General features: G+C 40.8%; 2 protein-coding genes across 2 annotated transcripts in view; one reads left to right on the forward strand and one right to left on the reverse strand.

Moving 5' to 3' along the window:
* PIGH (phosphatidylinositol glycan anchor biosynthesis, class H) overlaps positions 1-3,082 on the forward strand; it is a 4,641-nt gene extending 1,559 nt beyond the window's left edge. The window contains 3 exon segments of the mRNA XM_009883506.1: positions 1-71; positions 707-790; positions 2,981-3,082. The exon segment at positions 1-71 is cut by the window's left edge and continues 19 nt beyond it. Coding sequence (XP_009881808.1) covers positions 1-71; positions 707-790; positions 2,981-3,082 — 257 coding nt within the window.
* A 5,546-nt stretch (positions 3,083-8,628) lies between these two features.
* The window catches only part of PLEKHH1 (pleckstrin homology domain containing, family H (with MyTH4 domain) member 1), a 44,906-nt gene continuing 42,972 nt past the window's right edge, over positions 8,629-10,562 (reverse strand). Inside the window, exons 26-28 of the mRNA XM_009883482.1 lie at positions 9,805-9,891; positions 9,122-9,268; positions 8,629-8,805 (exon numbers count right to left, since the gene is read on the reverse strand). Coding sequence (XP_009881784.1) covers positions 8,629-8,805; positions 9,122-9,268; positions 9,805-9,891 — 411 coding nt within the window. The remainder of the gene's footprint in view (positions 8,806-9,121; positions 9,269-9,804; positions 9,892-10,562) is intronic.

The following is a 10,562-nucleotide window of genomic DNA, read 5'->3' on the forward strand; positions in this document are numbered from 1 at the left end:
GGAAAGAGAGCACAACCTTCATTGAGATGAGTCAGGTGAAGGATGTGGTTATCAATGAAGCCATCCATATGGTAATCATACACAGTCTTGCTTCTTTTTTATCTGTGGGCACACTAACAGCCAGTGTATTTTCATGAGTGTGATTTACCAGAGCAATTAAACACAGCATTATCCATAGCTTTACTGACATCAGGAGCTTTGTTGCAGATTCCTTTCTTTATTCTCTTATATATTCACTCACCTTTAAAGGAGAACTTAAGCCAAATAAATAACCTCAGAAAGCCAAGTCCATCCCTTAGATAATGCCACTGACACTGAGCTAGTGGTTTTAGTTCTTTGCATTGTTCTGTTCTTACAAAGCCTGATGCCAAAGTAGTAAGTAGTCAAGATGGAGATAAGGTAGGCAACACAAGAGATGATTTTTCCAGTTTCTGGGGTTTTCTGCAAAGCTCCTCTAGAAAAGCAGACTGTACCCTTCCAGCATGTGTGTGACCTTTTCAGGTTAAAAATTTAATAGAAAAAACACAGGTAAAATGTTTCTTTTTGTTGTGTGAATGGAGGAAAGCTATAGATATAAATTTGTAGACTTCACTGTGGCCTGGGGTGACTGGCCTTCAGCCCACTGAGTTGAAACAGATTCTGTGATAACTCCAGGCACTTCGATAGCACTTTCAAACTCTGATGATTTTGTCTGTTTGTCTTGTAGCAAAAAGTTATCTACTACCTGTGCATCCTCCTCCAGGACCCTGGAGATCCTCAGGGAATATCTGAGGTTGTGCCACTCTTTCAGGTGAGTTTGCCTGAATGATGGAGAAATCCAGGTCTGTGCTGTCTTTGTGTGCACCAGTTGTCTGAGTGTATCTCTATTCCACTACAGGTGGCTGATTACAGTTGCCTTTTCCCTGCCTGGGCCTTCAGGTTGGGTCTCACGGCATTGTGGAATGGGTGGTATTGGAAGTCTCACAGAACTATGTACTGGGAGTGTGTTTTTCATTTGCTCTCCATTCAAAGACCAGGGAGCTGTGTAAATCTGAACCCAAGCAGGAGCTTGAATGAAGTAGAAGTCTGGCTCATGTAGGGTACTGAGGACTCATACAGCTTTCTGTGTAGTCTCATGCTCAGTGTTACCATCATAACTATAGCACTGTGCTGTAGTTGATTTTTCTCTCAGCTCCATGTGCCAAAAGTGCTCATAAAAACCTCCGTGGCATGAGAGTGACTTCCCGTGTCTCACTCATTGACAAAGATCACAGTACAAGCTGTGAACAATTTGCTTAATGTATAATAACTTGTTTGCTTTACTCTTACCCTGTTTCCCCTTTCTTTTCTTTTGCTAGCCTGTTCATAATCCCATTTTGGGGATGGATTTTATTTCTGCCGTTCTTTACATTCCTAACACAACAATGCCCTGATCCTTGAGTGGCGGTAACAGTACAGAAGTATCTCATGTCTTAGACAGCTGATGTTTATAGCCCTCTCTGTCCTTAATTCACCAGCTGCTGGTGACTTACCAGTTTGTAGTCCAGATTCTGTTTATCAATGGATATAGTTAGTCTTCAGCTAAATACTTACAGGTGTAAATAGAATATTCCATTGATACTTGCTGCTAACTTGGTCCCCCAGTTGTAAGGACATTTACTGACAGTAATATAAATGAAGTATTCCACGCGCAGTCAAGGGAGAAAAATGGATTTGCTGGAAGTTAGCAGCTACTAAATTCCAGATACACTCAGGAACCTGTTTTTAGTTATATACGTTCCCTTCCAGCTCCAAAGAGGCTGCCTGGCATTTGTGTACTTTCTTTTTTTTTTCATTCCCTAGCTCAACTCTGAACAGTGTTATTTCCATGGAAATATCTTAGTATTGATAGAGTTGACTCCATCAGCAAAGGAGGTACAGAAAGAGCTGTGTCAGTTTGCAATTCATTACCTGTCAGTAGTTCTCACTTTAACATGCAAGTTAGTATGTTACTTAGTTTTGAAGGCACAGTAATTAGTAACTTTATTGCGTCTCCTTCGTTGGCTTTCTCTAAGTTATGTCAGCCTTCAAAAAATACAATTTACCGTGTCACTGAGCCCAGGAGCAGTTCTGCGCTGAATTGACCTATTGTTCTCTTAAGCAACACTTGCGAGGAGAGACGTTTGATGGACTTTATACAGTAATGTTGTTTTGGGAGCTCAAAAGTCATGGGACTATGGGGACTGCAGGACTGGGAAACTTTCACCTCCTTGCTGGTTTTAATCTGGTCCAGGATAGAAGTGATAGAACATCATTATACTTTGACCACTGTTCGCTGTTTGTGTGAAATTGATGTTTTCAGTCAACCTACCGTTGTCCTTTTGTTGACAGTACTACCAGAGGCCAAGGGCTAGGTGTCTAAATTCCCTGTCCTGAAGGTAGATTTTTCAGGGTGGAGGTCACCTAGGATGGTGGATTAATGTATGGAAATTTGTTGTTTGGTAGGTCTCTAGAGGGAGTATGGCCTAATAGATAGGTTAATGGGTTGGGAGGTGTGGATTTTCTTCCATGCTGTCACTGTGGACTGTGAGCAGAGAAAGGGGAGGATTTCCGATTTGCTGAGAGAGTCAGGCTAACTGCAGAATGGTGCTGCATGTTTTGACCTGACAGCTTTAGGGACCGCCATTTTTCATCACAGAGGAGGTATGGCTTATGGAATGGCTTTGCATTCCTGTATCACCAGCTTACATCAAACACCTCCTGGAGTTTCATAAATTATTTCTCAGTGAACATGTAAAAGGGAAATCTGTTCTCCATTGACTTAATATGAGAAAGCTAATCAATTACAGATATTTTGCTGTTGCATTCCTTCTAACGTGTCTGCTTCTGATAGTCAGCTTTGTGTCAGCTCTCTCCACATTCCCTTTCTCTGCCTGACAAATCTCACTAGTGGGAAGTTAAAACTTTCCAGCTCTTCTACAGTCAGTTCGTAACCTCATTCTCTTGTTTGATTGAATTCTAGAGCTCCAAGCCACGTCTGGACTGCTTGATAGAAGTGTACAAAAGTTGTCAAGAAATCCTGGAGCAGAGGAAGACAGCTCCACAATCAAGTGGTATAAAATAGTAAAAAAAAAAAAAAAATCAAGTCAGCAAACTTGCAGCAGGACTTGGAGAGACATATGGAAAAGCAAGCAAAACTGCCTCACATCTTTTTTTAATTAGATGAGTAGAAAGTGGTGCAGCAATACAGTGATGTTAGGGCTGAAGGCCTGCACAGATACACAGAGTTGTTACAGAAAGTGTCAGCTCAAGCACACAAGTGAACTTCGAAATCCTCTGCTATGAAGACAGCTGAGCAGAACGTTTTAGAGTCAGACAGAAGAGGTTTTTTCTTGCCTCTCCATAAAAGAATTATGGGGAAATAGAGGAAAGGGAGGCAAGAACATGCATCAAATGTTTCAAATGTTTACTCTTTTGTGGATCTGAAAATTCTGATAAACTCACAATGTAACCTTGGCCAAAAATGTGTGGGGTTTTTTGTTTCTATTTAACCCTTTGTTTGAAAAAAGCATATACCACTCTGAATACCAAAGCTGATGCATGGGTTGCGATAGTAACTTCCTAATCCACAGGAGAATTTCAGAAAGAAAAGAACAGAAAATTAAAATACACTGTTGCATTCAATTATGTTTAATGAAATAAACATAGGAGAGCAGACCTTGGCCTTTTCAGGGATCTGCTGGAAAAATGTTGCATGGGATGGGACCCTAGTGGGAAGAGAGGTCCAAGAAAGCTGGTTGATGTTCAAGGATCACCTCCTTCAAGCTCAAGAACAGTCCATCCCAATCAGCAGAAAGTCAAGCAAAAATGCCAGGTAGCCTGCAGGGATGAATAAGTCTCTCCTGGCTCAAACACAAAAAGGAAGTATATAGAAGGTGGTAGCAGATGTGGGTAACCTGGGAGGAATATAGCAACACTGTCCGAGATGCAGTTAGGAAAGCCAAAGCCTACCTGGAGTTGAACGTGTTGAGGAATGTCAAAGGCAAGAAGAAGGGCTTCTGTAAGTACATAAGTAGCAAAAGGAAGACAGAAGATGTGGACCCATTGCTGAATGGGACTGTGGCATGGTGACACAGGACATGGAAAAGATGTGGCATTGAGAGGGCCACATTGAATGCTCTGAGAATACAAGGAAAATGTGTTGTTGAAAACAATGGTAATGACTATGTGAATAAAGTTTTATTGATCTGTGCTCCTGTGAGTAACTTAAGGTTGTGAAACTCGACTTTGTTGATGAGCTAAAAGTTACTGTAACCTTTAACTGGTATTTTCCTCTCTTTTTTTTCCATGACTCCTTAGTAACATAACTAAGATAATAGAAATGTCAAAACAAGAGCTAAACCAGCAAGTTGGCAGGAGCCTAAGGGTCATGCTTAATTTGCATACAATGCTATACTATGGTTGTCTACATAATCTCTAATTAAAACGTGGCAACATACCATCATGTAATATGGTAGAGATAAGGTGATTTTTTTTTTTTCATGGTGCCGTGAAGCTTGAAGGACAGGTTAGCTCATGTCACAGGAAATATTCTCGTCATCCAAGTGAAAAGCAGCAGCTTAGGGATGTGCCACTGGCTTATGGGTAACGTTGTCTAGGTTACTTCATTTTTTATGGTATTTATGGTATTAAGTATTTCTCATACTTTAAATGTTGGGGTTGGCCAGATTTTTAATTCCAGTGCTGTCCTAATGTAAGTCAGTGGGTCTCTCTGAAGTTATTGAAGCTGTATACCCTGACACAGATTGGTTGCAAATCCAGGCAGAACTGGGGAGGGTGGGTGTTGGGGCAGAAATTGGCTGTTAACACAGTGGTGCAGCCTGGGAGCGTGCCCATGTAAATGACTACAGTGGAGGTCCTTTGACTAAGCAGCATGTTGTATACTTGAGTTGTATATAGATCGAAGTGTGGTTCAGCCAGGTTATGTTTCGTCATGGGGAGCAGAAACGCTCAAGGCCCTTGAGGAGCACTATAGCAGCAGGAAGATTTGCTGAGCTGTGGGGAGAACGTGTCAGAAAATAAATTATGTCTCAGCAGAGCGGACAGAGTCTTGGGCTTAAGAGTGTGCTGGGAACATTGGCTATGCTGTAGAAATCCCATGAAATCCTGAGAATGTGCACTCAAGAAATGACCAGGTAGCTGTATCGCAGCAGGAAGTCCAGAAGATTGTTTTAGCCATCTTTTGAAGAAGTGAACATCTGCACCCATGGGAGTGCAACTTTAGTCATGCACTAAACCTGCTAGGGCACGTTTGCACCAGATACGTGCCTGGATACCAAACACAATCTTTGTCCTTTTTTGTTTACATTGAGACTATTTTGGCTTTTAAAATAGTTTCTTTCATTTTAAGAATAATACAGTTTCATTCACGTTAACTGCATTTTATTAAGAACAAACAGAAATCTCACAGTATCTCCCCGACAGTCTTTTACATACACACAGCAGTTAGGAAAACAAAGGCTTTTTTGTCATCTCATTCTATGCAGCAGCAATAGTCATTGGCAAAAGCACTGATTAAAATAAAAATTGTTTACCAAAGAATCATACAAAATAGGTATCTACACAGGGTTGGTTGGTTGGAGTCAGGTAAGCTATAAATAGGAGGTATATGCACATCCATCAGAGTGGGGTGGTCCCTGAAATACTCAAGTATTGGTGAATATTTTTAAGAAATAAGGAAGAAGACAAAGTTCTATATGCCATGCTTGTCAATGTAAAGTGCAGTTATGGCAGAAAATAAAGAGCTTCAGGTCAGCTCTTGCTTATTGAACATCTGTGCTTCCTGTTTGCCCTGGTACAAGTCTCCAAGGACGTGAGTGTCAGCGCTGTAAGGTAAGTGCAGTCTCTGAAGTGTGAGCTGGAGACTTCTATGCCCTGTGCATCCCCAGCACTGATGACAGCTCAGCTTATTCTGAAGCAGCTTTGTTACTGGTGGGATACAGGAAGCAGGCTGCCAAACAGACCTGCAGGTACAGGAAGAGCTGTTAGGCAGAAGTGATTGAGTAGGAGGAATAATGCTCTCTGTATTCAAACTGATGCATCTATATTAAGATCACTCTGTGCATGTGAAAGAGGCGAAATACATACTACTGACCACTCTATCAGGATATATAGTCACTTAAAAGTATCTAAAGGGAAAAAAAAAAAGACTAAATACCTTCTTTAAATTGTTTTTGGCTCAGAAAGCTTCCATCCTTTTCTGTAACTTCAAGGGATGGTCCTTAAATTCATAACAAGCAGGTACGTTACAGTATGTGCAAATCAGGTGTGTGTTCATACAATCTTTTCTTGTCATCTGTCTGCCATATTGTTTCCACAACCCACCATGGGGTGGTTTGGGTTGGTTTGTTCAGTGTTGTTTTTTGGGGTTTTGGTTTTTTTTATGTTACAAAGATACCAATAAGGGATTGCTTAGAATAATTTTTGCCTCCCATGCCTTTCTCTTTTAATTCATGGCTGTGCAAAGCCATGAATTAAAGCCATGGGTGCAACCACCATAAGACTGAAACAAAAACTTCTTGAAGTACCAGCTCCGCTGTGTGCATTAGTTGGATATTTCAAGCTCGGTGGCAGGTACTAGGGAGTAAAAACAGTGGTATGGTTGGTTTGTTCATTTGTGAATAGCTTTGGTTTGCTATTACTGAATCCTTTCTAATGGTTGGACTCACACTGTTTTAATTTGGGAAAGTTGCCCACGAATGCATAATTATTATGAAGTTGCAGATGGTACTTTTGAAAGTGCAGTTATTCTTCCTTAGCTTTTTTAGAAGGCTTATGAAAATAGCTGAACCCAAGCCAGGCAGGTTTAGATTTTTCAAGAAGTGCTATTTTTCTTCTATTTGTTTAATATCCATTAACCTTCTCAACCATAATGAAGTCCATTTGAAACAGATCAAAAAAAAACCCCATTCTTCAGGAAAGTCTGAAGAACAATACTTGAGTACACATTTGCTGACTCCTCCTCCTTGCTATGGAAGGATGAAGGAAGCAGGAAAGTGAAAGGAGCAGCTTCTGTCAAGTCAGAATGGCAGAGCTGGTTTGGGAAGATTTGTTCCAGTTGCTGAAAGACAGAAAAAGTACAAAATTTGCTTGCCTTGTCTTCCTTTGTCTGAGATTATGCGCAGTTTCAAACACATCCTCAAACACCTACAACAGTGATTAACAGAAAGAGTCTCTGAAAGTGCTTGTCTGACAGTGGAGCACGTGACACGTTCAGCCCTGCAGCAGAGACCTAATGTTGCATCTGTTGTGTTACAACAGCATCGACTCCCGAAATGTATCAGTCCTGTAGGAGCTAGGGCATCGTCTGACAGTGTTCCAGTCCCAGTCGTTCTGAGTCCTCAACATGCAAAGACACTAGGTTTCAGTACCACTGAACTCTTATTCTATACTCCCTATTTCAGATCTGAAGTGACCCTTGACTTGCATTGGAATTATTCTTGTCAGTTCAGTTCTTCTTCCTTCTCAACAGCGTCTTCTTCCTTTCTTTCACGCCTGACTTGGAAAGTTTCTGTCTTTCAATTTTGGCATCAGTTTCAGGGAGGAGTCGTTATAGCTCTAGGGAAAATTAAATTGTCATCTTGGTTGTGTTAAGCAGTTGCATTAAAAAGGATTATAGTCTCTGCAAAAAGACTGTCTTAATAGTTGTTCTGGGAGTGGCAACATTGAATTTAAACACTGGTAGAAGAACTTCAATAAGATGGCTACTTGCAACCAGAGTATAGAACTGAAGTTATGTCTAAACTACCTGATCAGACTAAGTCATGTTAATCTTTACACTCTGATAATGGCCTTTTCATTCTATATCTAGTTTACGATGCAGTGATACGCAGTTCCTAATACAGGCAGTATTCAACAGGATGCATTCTTGTACAGGGTTTGTGTCACATGCCACGGTATCCATTACCACCCGTTTTTACTTTTAATAGGACTGTGGGCTCAGTGCAGTCAGACTCGAGCCTATTACCTCTCAGATCTGCCTTGCAGAGGTTGCAGCCTAATTCAGGTAAAAAGTGAGCAAGTTAGGGATTGATGCAAACAGAAGATTATTGGAAATAATAACTGAAAGGGGACATGATGAGGAGAAGAGGTCACCAGAAGTTTTAAGAGCTGGGCTGAGATTCCAGACACAGGGTGTGAGACACAGGGTGTGCAGTGATCTAAAGGCAGGTGCAAAGCCGAAAATGGGAGGGATGAAAGAAAACGTATGGGCTTGGAAGTAAAGCAGTATGATCAGGAGCTGGAAGAAGAACAGGTGCAAGGAAGGAGAGCAGATGTAATGTGACTGGAGCACTGACGGGTGGTATTTTGGATGGAGTGTGGCACGGAAAGGAAACTCCTGCACAGTCCCCAAAATCAATATTTTTTTATTTTTTTTTTTAAGAGAAGGGACACTGCCTCTACCCACACTAAGGAACTTTGTCTATTATTATGGAAAAAGAACCAGAGCCTGCATTAAAGTAAGGTGTGTAACCAGCAAAATCATAGCAGTCTGCAATTCAGTACAGAGCAGTGCAAAAAAATCCAACCCCAAACAAAACAAAACAAACCCAAACAAAACCCCAAAACAAACAAACAAACAAAATCCCTAAAGTCATTTGGAATGAGCCCTCAGAGTAGAGTGGGCGCCTTAGTGCTTCGGGGCACAGAAGGAAAAAAGCACCGACTTTCAGTCTCCCAGAGCTTGTTAGCAGGTGTTTTGCTTCGGGAGTGCTGTGTAGAAGATAGCAGTGAAGGTGTCGAACGGTAGTTAATATAGCTGGCAATAAGAAGTGTTGCTTCAACAATCTAGGGAAAAAAGAAAATGATTAACTGTAAGTCAATTAGAGGTAAGAGTGCCCTTTGATTTTTAGAACCTATTGACTGCATAACTTTTGCAAATGGCTTTCTCACATGGAATTGTTCTGTTTTCAAATGAAGGTTTGTCTTTAAGAGTTAGGTAGAGTAAGTCTCTCGATTAAAGGTTCCAGCTTACGAGGGATTTATTGAAAGTGAGTGGGTGGCTAGTGCAGCAGCCACAAGTACCAGTCCCCAGGGCTTGTACAAAATGCCCAGCTGTGACGCTGCCAGCTGGAAAGAAACTCACTGCTCATTTTGTAATTACCTTTGGAATTGCCATTGTGAAAAGGAGTTTTTCAGTGCTGTTTTTTCCAGAACCCCTTTCTTTCATTTGACTGACTACAATCATGAAGTCATCTCGACAGCCTCCAAAGGTCAGCACAGAGGAGTATGAACAAGAGACCTTCAAGTGCTGCAGACAACAGAGAGTTTGAAAGAGTCATAGTTCTGTAAAAGAAAAAACGGTCACCTTAAACTAATACATTTGCTACTTACTGCAAGAACACCAGATCTCCAGCAGTAATAGGCAGTATAGGTAATTGGCGCTATAGGTAACAGCTGGCAGAGCAATCTCAAATGAGAACTGCATTTCTAGTTTTCTCCTAGCTTTCTCTATGCCTCACTGCTTCAGAGCAATAGTCCAAACTTCATAATGTCCCAGATGGTGGTAATAAAGCACATACCACTGAGATTTTGGAAGACGTATAAGCATGTTTGCTGCCTATCAGAGAGGCAGTTAGCTGTTTCATGAAACCTTACTGTACACTGGAACTGTAATTTTCCTTTGTTTATGCAGTGTTCAAACATCCCTCAACTCTGACTTCTACAAATTAACTTCTGGATCCATTTGAAGTTAAAGACAAACTTTTTGTGACTTTAAGTGGACTCAGGGGAATGTCTTTCTGTGGGAGGTAAGTGACTTTTCTTAAACAGCGTTCCTCACCATACCATAGTGTTATAATCCAGTATGCTGATACCATCTTCATTCACAGCTATCCAGACTGGACAGTCTTCCAATGAGGAAGGCAAAATAGGCTAGAGAAAAAGAATTATTTATTTAGATATTTCTTGAACACCACACAAAGTTGTTTCTGACATAAATCTTGGGTTTTAAGGATAAAGTGAAGATAAGAGAGAATCCTATAGGCTTACTGGTCTGACCCAGTTTGACTTTTCAGAGGACTTTTCTCAAAATCGGGAATAACATTTTCAGATTTACACAGAATTTTGGGACTAGTGGCACAAGGGATGCAATGACAATGAAGGCTTTGAGATTAACTAAATTCCATCAGTGAAGGAAATGCTAGGACAGAGCAACAAAGCAGCAATTCTGCTCTGCTCTGGTTCTTATACCAGTCCCACCGGTCAGGCAGGCAGTGAAGTCTGTTGGTTTCTATAATACCTGCATACCCTCTACCATCACATCAATGCAGTTTTCTTTCATGCACATTTTGACAAATGTGCATTAATTATCTGATAAAGATGAGTTACGTGTTGTTATGGCTAATGACATGAATCTTTCCTGCGGATCCGCTATTATGTGGCTAATGCCATAGGCTTTGCTGTTTAACTATTGAAAAATTATAAAATACGTTAATAATCAGAAATATCAACATTATTTAAACTCTGGGTGGAACTATTCTATGTTCTCATTGTTCAGTGTCAGTAACCTCAAATACCAGTAACCTCTTCAGATTTTCCTGCTG

Source organism: Charadrius vociferus, unplaced genomic scaffold, assembly GCF_000708025.1.
Source record: "Charadrius vociferus isolate BGI_N301 unplaced genomic scaffold, ASM70802v2 scaffold34, whole genome shotgun sequence".
In the NCBI taxonomy this organism is placed as follows: domain Eukaryota; kingdom Metazoa; phylum Chordata; class Aves; order Charadriiformes; family Charadriidae; genus Charadrius; species Charadrius vociferus.